The 19,011-nt window shown below is 50.0% G+C and overlaps 6 protein-coding genes across 6 annotated transcripts; 2 read left to right on the plus strand and 4 right to left on the minus strand.

Moving 5' to 3' along the window:
- Window positions 1-1,224: 1,224 nt before the first annotated feature.
- On the minus strand, window positions 1,225-2,763 carry ColSpa_04723 (efflux pump azaK; the record flags this gene model as incomplete). The annotated part of the gene is made up of 2 exons (XM_049270935.1): window positions 1,225-1,728; window positions 1,939-2,763. The coding sequence occupies 2 exons, from the start codon at window positions 2,761-2,763 to the stop codon at window positions 1,225-1,227; spliced, it is 1,329 nt and encodes a 442-aa protein (XP_049126892.1).
- Window positions 2,764-4,012: 1,249 nt separating this feature from the next.
- Window positions 4,013-4,571, minus strand: ColSpa_04724 (cytochrome P450 monooxygenase yanH; the record flags this gene model as incomplete). Its single annotated transcript, XM_049270936.1, has 2 exons — window positions 4,013-4,195; window positions 4,221-4,571. The coding sequence occupies 2 exons, from the start codon at window positions 4,569-4,571 to the stop codon at window positions 4,013-4,015; spliced, it is 534 nt and encodes a 177-aa protein (XP_049126893.1).
- A 2,103-nt stretch (window positions 4,572-6,674) lies between these two features.
- Window positions 6,675-8,796, plus strand: ColSpa_04725 (thiol protease; the record flags this gene model as incomplete). The annotated part of the gene is made up of 9 exons (XM_049270937.1): window positions 6,675-6,779; window positions 6,835-6,855; window positions 6,908-6,956; window positions 7,014-7,089; window positions 7,149-7,339; window positions 7,501-7,611; window positions 7,668-8,014; window positions 8,076-8,198; window positions 8,260-8,796. 9 exons carry the CDS (start codon window positions 6,675-6,677, stop codon window positions 8,794-8,796), a joined length of 1,560 nt encoding a protein of 519 aa, XP_049126894.1.
- Window positions 8,797-8,956: 160 nt separating this feature from the next.
- ColSpa_04726 (pantothenate transporter liz1) lies at window positions 8,957-10,647 on the minus strand (the record flags this gene model as incomplete). The annotated part of the gene is made up of 6 exons (XM_049270938.1): window positions 8,957-9,376; window positions 9,437-9,547; window positions 9,601-9,784; window positions 9,843-10,212; window positions 10,270-10,377; window positions 10,593-10,647. 6 exons carry the CDS (start codon window positions 10,645-10,647, stop codon window positions 8,957-8,959), a joined length of 1,248 nt encoding a protein of 415 aa, XP_049126895.1.
- A 1,297-nt stretch (window positions 10,648-11,944) lies between these two features.
- ColSpa_04727 (1-aminocyclopropane-1-carboxylate oxidase) lies at window positions 11,945-13,298 on the plus strand (the record flags this gene model as incomplete). The annotated part of the gene is made up of 5 exons (XM_049270939.1): window positions 11,945-12,020; window positions 12,094-12,390; window positions 12,457-12,533; window positions 12,592-12,960; window positions 13,020-13,298. The coding sequence occupies 5 exons, from the start codon at window positions 11,945-11,947 to the stop codon at window positions 13,296-13,298; spliced, it is 1,098 nt and encodes a 365-aa protein (XP_049126896.1).
- Window positions 13,299-14,865: 1,567 nt separating this feature from the next.
- ColSpa_04728 (uncharacterized protein) lies at window positions 14,866-15,478 on the minus strand (the record flags this gene model as incomplete). Its single annotated transcript, XM_049270940.1, has 3 exons — window positions 14,866-14,898; window positions 14,937-15,227; window positions 15,284-15,478. 3 exons carry the CDS (start codon window positions 15,476-15,478, stop codon window positions 14,866-14,868), a joined length of 519 nt encoding a protein of 172 aa, XP_049126897.1.
- Window positions 15,479-19,011: the final 3,533 nt, after the last annotated feature.

Below are 19,011 nucleotides of genomic sequence, written 5' to 3' on the forward strand. Positions count from 1 at the left end.
TGTGTAACTTTAGTCAACCGTATTATGCCAAAAAAAAATTTCGTTCCCAAACCTCAGTCCCTGCAACGTTTGAGTATCACAGAATGGAGGCAGTTTCACAAACTAAGCGGTGTATATTTTTCTTCTTGTTTTTGAGGGCAACAAGCAGGTTGAACAGCAGCATCATGGTTCTTGAAGCAGGGGGTTCGCGGCAAGATGCGGACCAGGCTGACCTGCTAGGGTCTGTGAAGCATGCTGTGCAGAGTTCCTTTAATTAATCAGTCCATACCCTGTATGTCATCTTCACAGAGATCCCTTCAATCAATTTCTGCGGAGCATACTCCATTTGACAAATACAGAGTATTTTGCTTATTCTGCGGGTACGGCCGTAGTCATAAGGGCTTGCAACATTGCTTTGGCAAGTTAAGAACATGATAACTCGGCTACAGAAGATCACTCACTAGAGCGCCAATATTCCCGCGGGACCAAAAAAAGAAAGAAAACAGAAAAAGGGCAAGTGGCAAATGAAATGGATCACTTGCTTGCTGCACTTCTACAATTACAGTAGTTACACCCCAGTTAAAACAGCAAAGGGTGCATGCAGTCGAAGGGCTTGTTTGGTCGATTCCCCGCCCGTGCATTTAAGGTGGATTTTCTGATGTGTCCCACTGAGTCGTCGTACGAACTCTTCGCACTCGCGTTCTGCACACTGGCTGTTGTACAATCCAGCAGGCCATCTATCTTTCCAACACCGGCCCATTTAGCTTGTTCTTGCCGTCTCCTCTCATCGTGAAGATCCAAGCTTTGAATGAGCAATGCCCGAGAGTTCTAAAAGAAGAGTGTTTGTTGCTTGATTCATATGCCTCTATTTTGAGATAAAAGGGCTTCAAACATCTCACATCTCGTCCCGTCGGTAAGTTGAAGGTTGATTGTGTCATACAATTGTTTCTTGGTGGTAACTGCAGACCGTAGCGTTTGCGCCTGGGTCTTTATGATGCTAGGAGATTGGGAAAGGCAATGGCATGGGCATTGGATGCTTACAAGTGACATATCAAGCACCACATCCAGGAAGAAGCTGTCTCCGATAACACGGTTGTAAATCTAATTCGTGATTCTATTGTGCAGCTCATCTTCTAGAGTTCTTGATACACTGCCCACGTCATTCAATATTTGATGACAAGTAATTTGGGAAGTGTTGTACAAAATTTTGTTGCCCGAGCATAGTGAGTGCAGGCTTTAGAAAGTCTATTGGTCTTGTTCAGCCCGCTCTTGCTCCCTAACCTTCTTCAGGTTGTCGATCTCGGGGATTTTCCTCACAGCAAAGATCAAGCCAACCGCAAGCGCAACCATGAGAAACCAAATTGCGTAGCCCCAGAGGTACTGAGTCCGCACTCCAATAGCAAAGAGGCTCGCAAACAAGGCCGGGTCGAAGGCTCTGAGAACGCTAGCGCCAGTTAACGCCAAAGCATTAAGCGTTCCAAGAACCTGGGGGCTGGGCGACACATCGTTAAGCGCCAACTGTATGCCAGTAAAGGACATGCTTACGCCACAGCCGATGGCAAGACCGACGGGCACGAAAATCCAGAAAAATGTAATCAGCTTGGGGCTGTCGACGCTGGCTTTGAGGATGAGATTGCCGAGCGGAGAAATAAGGTAGAAGAAGGGATAGGCGTATGAACAGACACGCAGGACGCCGTTAGTCCCAATGCGATGTTGCAAGGGCGGGAAGATAACCAGGAGCCACAATGCCTGTGCAATGCCGTTGATAGACATCAAAATTGACATGTGCAAGGGAGGGAATCCATAGCCGCCAAGCTTGACGGGCGTGTACCACATAACAGGAGCTATGGCCGTATATGCGAATGCGAGCAGCATGAGATGCCCATAGACGTAGAGAACGATGCCGACGCCTTTGGACTTGACGAGCTTCTTAATAGAGTGTGGCTTCTTGGGTGCCACCGATCCGTTGTCATCTTCGCCGTGAGGCTCTTTCTTAAGTGTTTCCTCAACGAAGAAAAGACTGGTAAGAGCCGCTGTTAAGCCGATGAAGCCAACAACGAAGCTTGGCAATGCGTAAGGATAGTCAAGGAAGAATTGACTCTTGAAGACTCCTGGGTACTGGCGCGCGGGATCGGCAAGAACACCGCCCAGAAGTGGACCGAAGAAAAGGCCGAGGTTGCCGCTGAAAGCAAACCAGCTGAAAGCTCTGGCTTGAGTTTTGGGGGTGCTATGTTCCGCAATCATGGTGCGCATTGTAACGATAGTGCCACCAAACACGCCGGCCAGACACCTAAACAGGATCATCTGCCAAATTGTCTGAGCCATACCGAAGATAGAGGTGGCGAGCGTGACACCGAATAGCGAGAAGACGAGAACGGGCTTGCGGCCGATACGATCAGACAGCTTGCCCCAGGAGATCATGACAATGGCCTGGGTAAGGGAGAACAACGACTCGATGAGGCCGCTGTAGAAACCGACGTCCGCTTCCGCGAGGTTGCCGTTCTCCTGGGCCATTTGGTTGACGAACGGGAAGATGGAGAAGAAAGCCATGGGCTCCACTAGCCGGGCATAGCACAGTAGGAAGATCTGCCAGACCGGCAATGATTTGTCTTCGGGGTCATCAAGTTGCTGGTCTGGATCGTCGAGGGTGGTCGCCTTGGCTACATCGGGGTCGGCGGTCGGGGCGACGTCGTTGACAATCAACAACGGAGTCGTCTCTGTCGCGTCGCTGTCATGGGGCCCTTTGGCGCTACGTTCGCTAAGGGGTCTCTGTTCAGTTGCCATCTTGGTGGCGAGATGTCCAAGGATGTTGCGAGGTCTGAATAATATTTCAGGCTGCTAGCAACCGATGCGGCCACTTGAGGGCTTAATAAATAAGATTATTGAGCTCTAGGCATGAGCGGCGTGACGAAGCGGCTCCGCCGACAAATGAAACACGTCCGTCAAATTTGAGTCGCGTCATTTACCTCTCCACCTTGGTCTAATGTCATACCGGCAAACTCAACAACATCATTCCCCATACGGTTAGAGCGTCTAAGACAACCAGTCGTCCGCTCACTCAGGGGTGCCCATTGGATGATCATACCGGTGACTTTGCAATTTCCAACTTTCTATAATTCATTTTACAACCGATGCTTGGGTCATTACAGTGGAGTGTATACCATTTTAGAAATACAGCAAGTTTTTTATTTAGTAAGACCTCGATTTGCAATTTCAGGTGCAGAGATTTAATCGACCCATTGTCTTTCTCGATTCTACCTTGGGCAATAGGTTGAGTCGACATCGCCACCTCATCCTTGGCCGCACAAATGGAGAAAAGGCTGATGAAGCATGCACAACCCAGGTTAGACCCAGAGAGCAAAGTGCTCACAAGAATCATTGGTTATAACTCAACGGCTCCAACACCGTCTAATGGAAAGCTGCCTCTTCTATTTTCCCGTGCGATCGCAACTAATCGGAGGAGGAATCGTCAAAGTTTAGGTTGACGGTTGCCATTTATTGGCCAGAATTACATGAAGGCTGCTAATGTGAACAGCTTGCTAGAAAGAGAGATGCCCAGTACCATACTCGCGATAACAAAGGTAATCTCGTAGCACATGCCGTCCATCCGCATTCACCGCCATGATGATCTTTCTGGGGCCAAAATATTGACAAGACCAAACAGTTTCGGATTATGTGATGAGGTGCTTCTTTTTCAGACAGGCATACAACCAATTGACATCTTCCCCTAATGTCTATACAAGCAAAACCACCCCATATGTGGGTAAGTCAGCTGTGCGTTCTCGGGACAGCTTTGATGAGCAGTGGTTCGGTCACTACCGCTGCAACCCACTCCTTCCTATTAGGAAGCTGCACTGGTTGCCAGTCCGAGTTGTTCGGTCTAATCACCTGTTCTAGTCCGCCATGCTTATCAACATGAACGAGCTCGTAGTTCTCTACCATCTTAGCTAAGCTCAAAAACAACTCAAAATAAGAAAAGCTAGAAATAGCTCATGTCAGTCATTCGTCGTTTCTCATCAGCATCACAAAATACCTACTGATTGCCAATGCAAACATTAGATCCTTTGGAGAATGGAATGTAGAATCTGTCCCGCAGTGCATTATTGGTAGTGACTGTACCGTTCTCGTCGATCCAGCGATATGGGTCGAAGAGCTCAGGATTCGGATAAGCATACTTGTCTCTAAGATACCATATCGGGGAAGAGGTAATGACAGTCTGAAACAAAAGGCAATCAGTTTACCACAAGAATTGTAAAGTCTACTCGGAAACCTACTCCTTCGGGGATGAACTTCCCACATAACTCGACCCCGCCTTGAGGAACGACACGGGGCAGCATCGCAGCCGCAGCCCCAGCCCAACGAATACCTTCTTTCACACAGGCTTTCAACCGAGAAACGTTTTCTAACGCACTCATATCTGTGGGGAACCCAAGACTTTTGAGATCTTGATAGAGTTTGTTCTGGTAGGTTGCATTCCGTGAAAGAGCATAGAGAATGTGTGCCAGTGAAGCAGATGTTGTGTCTGTTCCTGGTCCAATGTTTTCCTTGGCTTCGGATAGGGCGGTCTGTGTTGGTACTCCAGCAGATACCATAACATTGATTAAGTTCGGGAACGGTGACTTATTGTCGGGGTCTTTGTTCTTAACCCAAGCGTTGTGTGTCCACTGAATGCACAAGACTATTAGTTGCCAGCTTGTACCTCATCAACTGGTTGTAACATATGGTAGTAGACCTTATCGTATTGTTGTAATCCTTCCCTGGAAGATATTTTTGACCCTTCAACATAGCAGAGGAGGTCTTCAAGGCTCAGCCAAAGGTCGTATAAGACCGGGAAGTTCATAAGCTATAGATAATTAGCGAGTGCTCACTCTAATAGTTAAAAACTAACTAGAGGCATAAACGTTGCTTTTTTATCATTTTTGGAAACAATTGCAACCTCACAGCTTTTGGACCAGACAGAAATGGCATGTAGGGGTTCTCCGAATGAAAATTCCGCTATTCTTGTCAATGAGGTTGCCAATGAATGACGATGCGTGTCAGAAACGCGCTATGCAATCTTACAGATGATGTCAGCTTCAAGGGCGCGACAAGCTGTGCCAATGTCGAGAGGTTGTTGCTTTTGGCCGACTGCCTTGACGAATTCGTCGACATGATGGAGCATAAGTCCTTCAAGGTTCCCAATTTTGCTGCGACTAAATAGTTGGCCAAGGATTCTGCGCCTTTTTGCATGCTCGTCTGGGTTCCTGTCATGTTCTGCTTCAGCCTCAAGTACTAACTACTCTGAGCGAAAACATCACTAGCCATACGTAATTGAAAATAATGCGGGGTGTCCATCTTGAACGAATTCACCATAGTTCCGGGGATCTTTCACAAATCCACTGTTGACCTTGTGAATCAGGTCGTATAATTCGATTGAATAGAACGAGATCTCGTTCGGTCCGATGCGTACAAGGGGACCTGTTATCCATTAGTTAAGAATGTGGTATGTAAAAAAGATAACGTCAATCAGTACCTAGCTTCTCATGGAGTTTTGGCAGTGTAAGGGTGATGCTGCCGAGGTATTCTTCTCGAAAGGCCCATATCAATCTGGAATACCCTGCTCCCCAACCAGCATTGGGTATTTGAGTCAACGGAGATGCACGTGCTCGAGTAACGGCCTTTGAAATGTGAGTCTGGATGTGCGTACATGTTACAATATTCGAAGGAAAAATACCTTGAAAAGTGCTACCCCTACTATGCATAGCAGAACGACACAAGTCAGAGTCAGAACAGCCATCAGAAGAGCAAATGGTCTATGTTTTGGTGATTGAATGAGATACAATCAGTATCAGTTCATGCCAATTAATACCAAGCCACTTCAACATGAATCTCAAGTCCCAATCGTTGCCGGAGACGAGCCACTCTGTTGATTTATGTCACCTGTTCGAAATAAGATTGGTATATTTTATCATGTTCCTAAGATCGGTGATTTCTCGCTTGACTGATTACATGTAGATGACAAGATTGCGTTCTCTGAGTGTCGATTGCGTGATAGGCGTATCCCCCAAAAGTTCGGTTAAGCCATGTCGTAATGAGCGATCACTCCGTGACTCACTCCGTGACGCTTACTTACGTTGATTGCTTAAGTCAGGGGTGCGCCGAGTGATTCTGCAATTATCTTTTAGTACTATTGGTTGATGAGACTTTTTCAAAATGCACTCAAAAACATGCACCATCTGGAGGAGGCAAGCTCGAATCTCTTTGCATCCGTTCAATAGACAAACTTGAAAGACACTCCATGAATGATAAATATTATTTTGTGCAAGGCTACCACCAATAAGTGAAAAAGCGGCACGTCTATGATTTTTGTATACACCTCGTCTGGTGATATCACTGCTCTCTAGTCCGCTGGTTTTAACAGCTCTTTTAGAGTCATCTCGTTTGCTGGCAACAGTGTGCCGCTAACGCCGTTTCGTACTAAATACCGATGCCGTCATCCGACCAGTCCCACATCACGCAACTAAAGAAGTCGGTCATTGGAGATTCACTCTTCTCCTGTAAAAGCCGACCATGTCCGACCCACTAAAAGAGATTTCCAACGGCGTCCGATTGTCCCGATGACTGTTCCATAAGACGTCGTCTCTTCCATTTCCACATCCACTTGCTGCGACGTTGCTAATTCGTTCAGCTTGAACCAGCACCAAGATATTACTAAGATGGCTACAGGTCGCCAAGAGACAAGCGACGCCAAGGACGCGAAGGACGCAACAGCTTCTAGGAGTGACGAAGAGCAGGAGTCCACCCGGGATGCACGAATATTGGTAAGCAGATCACTGAAGCAGTGTTACGATAATTAGCTGACTGTGCATTGTGTAGGAAAACCTAGGCTACAAGCCGGTAAGCCGGTAACGCTGGTACGGCGATGCAACCGACAAACTCATTTCTCTAGGTCTTGCACAGGACATTCAACGCTTTTCACAACTTTTCGACAACATTTGGTAGGAATATTTCCGCCGACTCTGTTGCTCTTTGAGTCAGGATCTGACTTCTTTCAGCTGCTCTCTATTTCATTGGCGGTGTCCGCGTGACCTTCTCTACGGGCATAGCAGCAGGAGGCAATCTTGCATACTGGTATCTTTTGCTCTCACATTGAGCATCTTCATATAAGACTGTTTCTAATGCCCATGTAGGACGAGTTTTCTTGTGACTTGTGTCTTCACTTTCATCACTGCTGCCGTAATTGCAGAGATCTGCTCTTCGCTCCCTCTCGCAGGATCCATCTACCTATGGGCAGCTGAGGCTGGAGGGCCTCGTTATGGCAGATTTTTTGGCTTCATCGTTGCATGGTGGAGCACCACTGCCTGGACAACATTCTGTGCGAGTACGTCATGAATATTTCCTTCTCATCGTACCTACCCAAGACTTTTTAAATTAACTCTCATAGGTAACACTCAATCCGCTGTCAACTACATGCTTTCTGTAAACCACCTTCCTAACCGATCTTTGTTTTCACGTATCTAAGAATCTTGTAGGAAATCGTAGTCTTCAATCTTGACTTCCCCTCAGACAGTTCAAGCGTCAAGTTCCGAGCCGTCCAGTGGATCGCTACAGAAGTGATGCTCGCTTTGGCCGCCATCTGGAATCTCTTGCCTCGTAAGTACTAATATGGGTGTTGCATGACAGACTGATTAACTCTAACAAACTTGCAGCACGCTACTTCAAGTGGATTTTCTACTTGTCTACCGCTTCTGTTTTGCTTGACTTCGTTCTGAACATGATCTGGTTGCCTGTCGCCACTAGCAAGAGCATTTATGGCTTCCGGTCCGCCCACGATGCATTTCTAACCACATACAACGGAACAGGCGCTCCGGCTGGCTGGAACTGGTGTCTTTCGTATCTTGCTACGGCTGGCATTCTTATTGGTTTCGACGCCTCCGGACACGTAGCCGAGGAGACCAAGAACGCCAGTGTTGCTGCTGCCAGGGGCATTTTCTGGAGCACAGTCACCAGCGGTATTGGTGGTTTCATCGTCGTGATACTGTTTTTGTTCTGCGTGGTAAGTCGGCATCTAAAACAGACAAATTCCACAGTATGGATACTAAGACAACAGTCTTCAGCCCGACGCAGACACCCTTTTCTCTTTTGGCGGTGCTCAACCATTCGTACCGTTGTACGCCGCTATCCTTGGAGAAGGAGGGCACATCTTCATGAACATCATTTGCATCGTTGCGCTCTGGTTTGTGAGTATTCACATTGAGTTTTGACTAAGGCTTGCTACATGACGCTAACAATGAAACTCAGAACACCGCTATTGCCGTCCTAGCTGCATCGCGTCTGGTCTTTGCGGTGGCGCGTGATGGCGTTCTGCCATGGTCACCTTGGGTCTCTAAAGTTGTCGACGGCCAACCGCGCAACGCCGTTTTGGTTGTTTGGGGTGTGGCTTCTGTCATCACCTGCACTATTCTTCCGTCGTCTGTGGCCTTTACATCCCTCGTATCAGCAGCTGGAGTCCCTTCGGCCGCCGCTTACGGTCTCATCTGCCTTTGCCGCTTGTTCTTGACACCGAAGAAATTTCCAAAACCAGCATGGAGCCTGGGACGTTTGAGTAAGCCCTTCCAAGCCATTGCTGTTCTTTGGAATGGTTGGGTTGTTGCTGTGCTGTTCTCGCCTTACGTTTTCCCCGTGGAAGCATCGACGCTCAACTATGCACCAGTGATCATGGGAATCGTGACTATATTCGCTATTCTTTCTTGGTGGTTCATCCCAGCAGAACGATGGCTTCCGTCCCAGCGTATCCAGGAGACGTTGCTTGCTGGAGAAAGGGTCACTGAAGAGTAAGACGCGCTGTGCTATGGGAAGAACACAGCACACACAATTGTCAGGACTTAAAATTTCTTGCCGAGGTTATAACCCACCTTTATAAAGCATTACTCAATTGATACTCTATACACCATGCTCAGACTGTGGGAGAATGCGAGCTTATGCGCCGTGTGCTGTTCTATTGCCGACCTTGCAAAAGAACTCGGGTTTTGGGGGTCAAGGATTGTGTTGCCACCATTTCTTCGCCTTTGCCCTTATCTTCCGAAACGCCAGCCTCTGCATCAAGCCTGTCTGAGTCGGACCCCAGAACCGAAGAGCCCTCTTGCGCGGTAGACTCATTCGCCAGCCTCGTCTCCAGGTCCGGATGCTTCAGCTTCCACCTCTTCATGTACCATGTGCCAAACATCAAAAATGCCCACATGGCCACCTCGAACACGGTGGCCGCAGGATATCCGTGAGGATACCGCGGTGCTTCAACTGTCGGGAAAGTGAATAAAGGAACCCAGATCTGACCGCAGAAACCCAAGGTCATCATAGAAGAAATGATGAGACCCCGTTCACCGTAGTTCTCCTTGAGAGTGGAGTTGAGCCAGGAATACTATTGACAGCTTGTTAACAAATGACTCTCCGCTCTGTCTGGAACGTTGAAACCACTCACCAGGATTGGGGAAGCCATGCCGGAGAAACCTCCAAAGTAGAAGGCGCAAAACTTCAGGATGTCAGGGACATTCCATACCGACAAGACGATGCATGCAAATAGAACGAAGGACTGTACTACGTCAGCATCAACACTCAAGGGGTGTAGCGCAACTCGACACCTACCGCCTGGAAGGACCAGAGTCCACGAAGACTCAAGCAACCAGCCAATGTCGTTCCAAGCCACGAAGACAAAGCGCGCAAAAGGTCAATGAAGGTCGGCAGAATGTTCACCAATTCAATCGAGTATCCAGCAGCGCGGAGCCATAAAGCCATGTAGCCTGTCCAGTAATGCGCCTGACACAAGAAGCTGGGAAGTATCAGTATATGAATTGGAGGCCACATGGTTGATGACACTGTTGACTGACATGTAGCAAGGAACACAGATCCACCACATTGGGCGGGAGAGCGTGTACTTGAACGTCTTCCAGGTGATACCCTCTTGCTCGACAGTCGGAATCCTCTTCACAGCAAGTGCATGATCTTCTGCGGTGAAGTACCATCTCCTCGGCGAGGTGGGCAAGCCAGGCCAAAACGCAAAACCTAGGAAGGAGATGGGCAAGGTTATAATGCCTTGTACGATGAAGAGCCATCTCCATCCAGAACGCCCAAGGACTCCATTCAAATTGCGAAAAATTGCCGCCTGGAGATACCCTGAAAACATGGAGCCGAGGGAGTTGCCCATGAACCAAACTCCGGCACGCTTAAAGAGCTCTTCGTTCTTGAACCAACTACCAACTGACGTCGAGTTAGCAGAGCAATCAGATGCAAATCAAATTCTCGAAAAGGACTCACGAATGAGATGGGTGCCTCCAAAGGACGAAGCTTCTAAGAAGCCAGTGATGGCACGCAAAATGTACAGGTGCCAGCTGTACTTGATCTCAGACTGCGAAAATGCAATGACTGCCCAGATAATTTGCAACGAGGGAAGCAGGAAGGGTGCACTATAGCTCGTTAGCATCTTGAGTCTCACAGCACGGAGTACTGTTGGCTACGGCCATACATCTTGGCTTTGGTTTGAAGAGTCATAAGTGGGATTTGTCCGATCACGTAGGCCGTGTTATCTAGCCATCAGTCAGCGTTACCCATGGTTAACTGCTGACACAAAGACAACTTACAAGCTACGACGTAGTAGTTCAGCTCATTTCCCCATGCGTTGAGGTCTTCCCGCATTCCCGAGACGTATGCGTTTGTGATATTTTGCTGACCGAGGAACTACTGGTGGGTTAGCCTTGTACTGTTGGCGAGCTGATGTTGACTTATGCTGACTCTACAGAAGACTGTAAGTGCCAATTGGGTTAGCCACTCTACATATCTAGATTTCATAATCATGAGACTTACAGCTCAAACTTCCGAAGACGAGAATCGCGAGGTCCAGTTTCTTAAGCAACCTTTTTTCCGCCGTTGAATAGTGAGAGGCTGTTGATGTCAGCCACGCTCCTCGGTTTGACCGGTACTTCTAAGTACTTACGATACCAGTCAAACACCGATATCACCACCGCCCCCACCTTGCTCTTCCTCATTGATTGTATAATGCCCCCCATTGTTAGCAAAAGTTACTGTCGAACACAGGCCGATAGATTGCATCCACGTCCGGTACTTCAGCTTGAGAGGTGTTATATACGTCTATCTGAAAGAGGAAACCCTTCGAAATCTCATTTTTACCCAAGTTTCGCCAATATGTTGACAGGTTTATGAGGAGTCGCCACTTTTCACCCTTGCTTCTGTCAGCGTCAAGCGACATATCGTCCGCGATATGCTTTCCCCCGGGCCTCGCCCGCCGACACGCGACCGCGTGCATTCGCCCAGAACTTCCACCCACTATTCGCCATCATGCCAGGAATGACGAATATCCAATTGTGCTGGGGGAAGACGCGGGATAGCGGGTAACGCCAATGCCAATAGTCTCCGATGCGGCAATGAGATCGCGAGTCTAGGCACACCAACGTCCATGTCCCGCCGAACTCGGTGATCTTCCGGCAGTCGAGTTGTACGACGGAGCGAGTTTCCGGCTAATGATTGGAGACGGCTGTAGTTGTCACTGGCGTGGATGTCCGGCGCCGTAATGTGAAAGCCGACGACGTACGGCGGGGGTGGGGATTGCGCCATCCGTTATCAAATGATGACATGCGGCGATCTCGCATCTCCAAGCGTCTCAACCAAACAAAGTGGTCTCGTTGCGTATGGAGGCCGCGGGGTAAGCTGCAAGTGTGCAATCCTGGAGAGCGATGAAACAAAATCAGCTTGCTGTCATTGGTCTTTTGATGGCCAAGGTGCTAATGGGGGGTTGCAGAAACAGGTGCCGTATCGGCTCAATACGTGTGGTTTGTAAGGTCCAGAATTGCGACGCACGGGGCAGTGTTCATGGTTGATAGTTAAATGGCGAGCTTGGAACCCTGGGGCTTGGGTAATGTGAGCTTTCGACAGAGATCTGCTACCTCAGAAAAGATACCCCGTCTCACCGCCCAAGATGCCCTCCGCTGTTTCCCAGTTGTACCAATACAGCCACGTCCCCGAGACGGAGGAGAATCTTGATTGGGCTGACCGTATGTATTCGCCGCAAGTGAGAAATCACGAACCATCCCAAGGGTCTAGAGCTAAGAAAAGAACCCCTTGCAGTCCCAACCATTGACCTCGCCAAGTATGGCACACCAGAGGGCAACAAAGAGCTCGCCCAGACTCTGATTGAGGCTATCCGCACAAAGGGGTTCTTCTATGTCATCAACTATGGCATCTCACAAGAGGCTGTTGACACACAATTTGCTCTCGGTCAAAAGTTCTACGAGCTTCCCCTAGAGGAGAAGCTCAAGTATGAGCCGGACTTGGATTCCGGTGACTACAACGGATACCGTCCTGCAGGCAGACGGTTCCTGAGTGGCGGCATCAAGGACAAGACCGAAGTCTGGAACATGGCCAGTAAGTTCTGCCGCCACCTACCTGCATACTACATGGAGACCCACGACTGACGAATGTAACTATCAGCCAAGGCTGGACACATCACACAGCCCCTTCCCACTCTGCTGGAAGACCGCAAAGAAGAGATTGAGGGATTTGCCAAGGTATTCAGAGCACCGCTATCGTCAATTACTCACAAGCTTTTGCTCACGACCCTCGCAGGACTTGCATGACAAGGTGCTGGACCCTTTGAACCACCTCATCGCTTTGGCCTTGGAGCTGCCCGAGGACTTTTTTACCAAGGTACACAAGTGGGAAACGCACGACGAGTCCCACCTGCGTTACATGAAGTACTCCAAGTTCACCCCCGAGGAAATCGAAAAGCTCGACGACGGCTTGTGGTCTCGCGGACACACCGACCTGGGCACCATCACTCTTCTGTTCCGCCAGCCGGTAGCCGCGCTGCAGATTAGAGACCATGAGACTGGCAACTGGAAGTGGGCTAAGCCGCTTGATGGCAGTCTGACTGTCAACACCTGCGACGCCCTCAGCTTCCTGACTGGAGGTTACGTCAAGTCGACCGTTCACAGGGTAAGTTCGCCTTTGCACCCGGATTCTTCGTGGGCTCGTTGTGCTGACTATGGTACCAGGTCTCTGTGCCGCCCAAGGACCAGCGTCACGTCGACCGCCTGGGTCTGCTTTACTTCGCTCGTCCTCAAAATGACCTCGTGCTCAAGACCATCGACTCACCTGTGCTGAAGCGCGGGGGCTTCACTCAGAACGAGTTCGAGGCCGGGGGTCACCGCGTCCCGACAATGGGCGAGTTCACCACCCTCAAGCAGACATGGCAGCAGAAGAAGGGTGTCACCTACCAGTCGTCTGAGGGGCAGGAGATCCTCCCAGGTTTCAAGGGACAATACTTCCAGTAAGATATAACTCAAGCAAGAAAAAGGTCGGACAGAATACCGAATGGCCGGATCCCTGTTTGCTAATGCTCGCATAGCGACAAATGAACATGTGACTCGAGTCAATACTGTGGACTTAATAGGGGCTGAAGAATACCGTGCTTATCCGAGGCTCCCAGCTGCTGAGTTTTTTTTTTTTATAAAAAAACCTGTAAAACCAACCTCATCCAAGAGAAAAATAGAAGACTGCAATCCAAGGCTTGGTTCTGTAGGATGCCACAAGACCTTACGCTGTTCTATGACGGCTTTTTAGTTGGAATAATAACCCTTGCAGTGAAGCATTGCATCCTGGACGTTCTTAACAACTTGCACTTACTGCACCACATTGAAAATTTGACGTTGACTACAGTAGAGATGGTTTTGTTACGTGAAATTCCAAGAGTAATTTTTCGAATCGTTTGTGTTTGACCTGCATTGACAGTCGAAAACACGTGGCGGCGCGACCGCGAGACGCCTAACCAGCCATGTTTGTGCTAGACAAAGACGATGCCTTCGGCTCAGTCCAGCTCGCGACTTGGCGCCACATGCGACCTAGATGCACAACCTCGATGCTATACTTTCTGGGGTAGAATCAATAGTCCATTCGGTCTGCGAACGCGAGTCAGGGTCCAATTTCGCATGTTGGCCTCCTCGTCATTTCTACCGCGCGCTAGCATCCTGCACCAACACGCAACGACTTGGCGCTATCCTGCCTTCCATGCAACACGACAGCAAGCCAGGCTCATATTTGATGTGGCTTGGCATTGGCACTTTGACTAGAAGTGCCGGCAGGTCTGGGCCAAAGTTGACAAGCAGGCCCCGGAGACGTGTGTCAGGGGATGTTGTTACCTTGAGAGCAGAAAGTACTGCCTTCGCATTCAAGCAGCTTTGCTGACTTCTGAAGCAGCAATTTGACACTCAATACTGTGTCTTCTCACAATGAGACGGAGTGATTGGCTGGTTGTTATAATCGTTATTCATCAGTAGTCTAAGTCTATAGGTATAGTGCAGCGAGTCTAAGTCACATAAAGGAAAAGGAAAAAACAACAAAGGCAGGTCTATCAAGCCGAAAAGAGGAATAGCAACCGGAACGGGCCTCAAATGCCATATCAGCGAGAGACAGAGCCTCTTGCAGATGACCGAGCCAGTGTTTGGTTGCTTGATCTTATTGCTCTGGAAGTTCCAGAGACCCTTGCCACCAGACGTCATGGTCAGGTTGGTGGTGATGCCGTCCTTGTTGGCGTAGCTAACCTTCATCGCAACAGCGGCGTCGTCGGTGCTGTTGGACTGGCAGGCAACGGTGAGGGTGCCGCTCTGGGACGAGACCCAGTTGAGAGTTGGCATGGTCACGACGTCCTTGTACCTGGCTGCGGCGGGCGCGGATCCGGTTCCAGAGCCAGTGCCGGTGCCAGTGCCGGTGCCAGTACCGGTGCCGGTACCGGTGCCAGTTCCCGTGCCTGTGCCGGTGGCGGGCGCGCACTTGGAGGTGTCGTAGACAGTAACGCCAGTCTGGGGGAACGGGGTGAGCGGGCCCCAGAGCTGGTTGTCGCTATCACGGCCCAGCCCCTTTGTCAGGAACGAGTAGCTGCTGAAGTCGTGGGGGGTAGGAGGGCGGCCGGGGACGCTGTCCTCGGGCTGGATCCACTCGGACACGGGCATGACGTACTGGCCCGCGACGATGCCGTTCTTGGTCGTCACTGTTCCGGTCCCGGCAACGACGCGGTACTCGCGGGCGTACTGGTCGCTCTGGGTCGCCTTGATCCGGTACTCGAATTTGTTGCGGGCCTCGGTGTTGGGGACGGCCACGCCGGCGATCTCGCGGTCGACGCCTTGGCCAGTGCAGGGGTCGTACTCGATGGCGTAGATCTTGATGGGTTTGACGTTGTTGGAGGAGTCCGAAGTGTATCCGACAAACTGTGATGCGTTCATCAGCTTCAAGATCACTATGGTGGAGAGTGTAGGAAACGTACCCGAGTCTGCGCAATTTCCTGGTTAACGGTGTCGGCGGTCCAGACGCCGATGTTGGCGTCTTCCATGCGGATGTAGGTTGGTGCCCCAAGAGTGGTGATTTGGATGTTGCTCACGACGAGGTTGTACACCAGGATCTCGCCGTCGGCCTGAATGCCAGAGTACTCGACAAAGTCACCAGCAACGATGGGGGCCATGGCAAGGGCGTCAGGTGCTCCAGCACCTCCAGCACCTCGTCCAAGAAGAAGCGCGGTCTGCGCTTCCGCGGCATCAACATGGAGATGCCCAAGCGCACCGCCGCGCCCCAGGCTTGAGATTGAATGTGACTCTATTGGGATTTCTTTTTTTCTTTTCCTATCACGATTTAATGACACGATACACACTCTTTATAACCCATAGACTTTTGTTTTTCCTGCCCACAACTAGATTCCTTCTTTTTATAAATAGCATGAGGCGGAGGATACACGGCGATGCCTCGCAGTAATTTGTAGTTTGCACCACTGTAATTCTACGAATCAAAGTTTAAACCATATTCCTTTTCCGGCGTTATGAAGTGAGCATAATTATTTCGACGATTTGAATCGTGCCACGTATGTGCCATTACCACCGACGGGTGGTGGGAACATCACGAGATGACTTGAAGGACGAAGAGAAACGACAAGTGAGGCGTGTTTGCTCACCAGGATGAGATTCGGGGGGTGTGAGACAGCCCAGCCACTGTGCAACTCCAAATGCCACGTCTCGGTAAGTAGACGTAACCAAGAGGGTGTCAAGACCCGCAAGATTTTGTGCACCTCGAGAAGTCTGCAGAGTACTACGACCGAACGTCACTTCTTCTGCTGGCACGCACCGTGGGTGTTTTTGGCTGATGTTTCGTGCTCGAATGATCTGAGATCGACCATCCATATAAACAGGTCAAAGTTTGGCTAAGAGATGAAGACGAGGCAGCCGGCGCTAATTGTTGCGTGCTCGAATAATCTGAGACCCACCATCCGTATAGGTATAACAGGCCAGAAGGATGCAGTAATATGGTCCGCATGGTTCGCCTTGCATTTTCCACTCATTTGCCGTCTTTGTCGCCTTATAAATCAGCCCTACCGGTTCCTTTTACCCAATACCGTCCCATCACAACCCTCAAAGTTCTGTCAGTAGGTGGAGAAGTCCGCCAACCATGGAATGAAACTACGGGCCATACGACGAGCATATGCACACCCTAGACACTATTGGAGGACATACGAAGAGCATATGCAGCCCCCAGACACTAGTGGGGTACTGCAGGGCAGTGCAGCGTAACTCTTTCTAAAAAGGCTCGAATCCTGCTAAGACAGATCTTAAAAGACCACGATCCCACCACCTTTCAAGGGGCATCACTTCTTCTTCCTTCCTCATTCTCTCGGCTTCCCCGACGAGCAACGAACTCTTTAATATCTATCCTCACCCAAGTTATCTTCACTCGTCAAAGATGGCTTTCATTACCCTCAAACCCCGTTGTCTTGAGCGGGCCCGGACTCATCCGACGGATAACTCTATCCTGTCTTCCCGAATCGTATATGCCTCTTTCCTGTACCAACACCATTAACCAGAAATCCCACTCGACATTCTCTTCCGCTCCCTGAAGAATCCATCATTCTTGGCATCGAAGAGCAGCACAGTTCTCGATCAACAGTGCCACTGATGGCAGCTGGGAACAACTGGTCACAGCTGTGCTGCATCCATGCCCGGACACAAGCAGGCCAGGTGCGAACCATTTTGTCAAGACAAGGCAAGTCGGACGCCTTGTCAGGCTTTGGCGAACCATTGATGCCTAAACACCAGGCAGAATGAGGCCTCATGAGGCCTCACAAGGCGGATCCCGACGCGAAAGTGAAGCGGGAAAGTGAGGCGGGGAGGCCTCACATCGCGTCACTTCTGCATGAGGCAGAGGCGCCACTTGCTTTCACCGACACCTCGTGAGTCCATCGATTGGACCACGTCGACATCGCCAACGCCCGTTCTCATCGAGGCGAAATCGAAGAAGACATGGGTCAGGACGCCATATGATTCTTGCACCTTTTTGGGTGTCCTTATCGGCGCAAGAGCAGGCCAGGTTTCCAACCAATCTCTACTCGTTCTTCCCCACTTCGCCCGACCACAGTTGGTCGGATCTCGTCGAGACAGCCTGCTGCAGTATCCAGGATCACTTGCCCGTACTTCAACCATCAAAGGAATCGGGCGGAAAAACGGTGTATTATTCTCAACGCCGAGGGCGTGTGAGGAGAAGCTTGAAGTCAAGTTCAGCTCATTTTGAAGGCCGCTGTTTTGAAAGATTGCTGCGCTAATCTCATATGCGGTATGAGAATCACGGCTTCACGATGCGTGTTTCCTGTCTGGATCGAAAAGCTTCTCGGGTTGACCCAGCCGGCTCTCGAGCTCCGGTCAAAATCCGGCACCCGGGTTTCTACCGGCTCCGGATCCTGCAGTCTCGGCAAAATGCCATTTCATCTCAATCTTGCCTCAAGCTGAAATCTCTCATTCTCTCATGAGTCCCATAAAGAAGAGTAAGCCAGATGATTCAAGGGTCCAACAGACTCGGAACGATCCACGATCAGCACCTGGAGATGCACCACTACCAGATGGAACAATCACAAACATGGTGCTGACTTGCTCCAAACCGATGTTTGCATCGAAGCCTCGATAGGCCAGCTCTGTTCAGACTTTGCATATACTACCAACAGCCTTGGCACCCCTGTTTACCGTCATGATGTGCTTACGGCGGGGTGCAATGCAAGTCGCACCATCTTGATGAAGCTAACGAGAACCCTGGCAACATTGGGAGCAGTGCCTCGCATGTAGTCGACAGTAGCAGCCGAATCACACGCAAGCAACCGCCCTTGACTACATCAAGAATTGGCTAGGCCTTCTGTTGGCTTGCCCGTTTTGCGGCATTGCGTCCGGGGCTGCAGGTGTTTCGAGGTTGACTTTTCAGCACCAAGAGAGCTATCGTATGACAACAGTAACTCGCCTCAACATGTATCATACTTGATTCTCACACTGGTTCTATTTCTACGCCTTTGCACCTATCCACGTGGTGATATGTTGGCTGCTTTACCTAGATTCATCTCGTATCTCCCAGGCCCAAAGTCCATGTTCTTTTCATTGACATGGGCTTCACGCTAGCTGTGAGGACTATCATCTCTGCGTAATGCGAGTAGGCGGCGTACGCCACAATGACTGCCGGTTGCTCCCAGAGCTGTAAGCATGGCTTTTGGATGAGGAAGAATGTCGAGCTGGGGCTAGGCCATTACTTCGGAGGCGGTCCTTGTCCGAAGGATTGCTTGGTTTGGTGTGGCTCCCTAAGCACCATTGGTCGGGAGATCCTGCCGCCGCTGGTGACCGGTCTCACCCCTGCCTCTTTCCACCTGAGTTAAGGTAAGGTAGGCAAGCACATGTCATGCTCAGAAAGAAGGCGCGGTGGAGCACGACTTCCTCTGCCGGTTCTTTGCTCCCAGCCACAAAATGACCATTACGCTGTCTCTCTGCCATGAACATGACGAATGAGGATTTGGGCCCGACTATCACAAGTCCCCTCCTGAGCATTTTTACGTCTTCTGTCGCTTACCAACGTTCGCTCAACGTGAGCCTGTACATATCAAAGCCTGTAGTTACACGACATCTGTGCCCTCACGTATAAGCGTCACATCTGGACCATCGACTCGGAGAGACCAGCACAATTTCTTCGGCGAAGAACTGT

This window comes from Colletotrichum spaethianum, assembly GCF_022836535.1.
Source record: "Colletotrichum spaethianum MAFF 239500 DNA, contig10, whole genome shotgun sequence".
NCBI lineage: Eukaryota > Fungi > Ascomycota > Sordariomycetes > Glomerellales > Glomerellaceae > Colletotrichum > Colletotrichum spaethianum.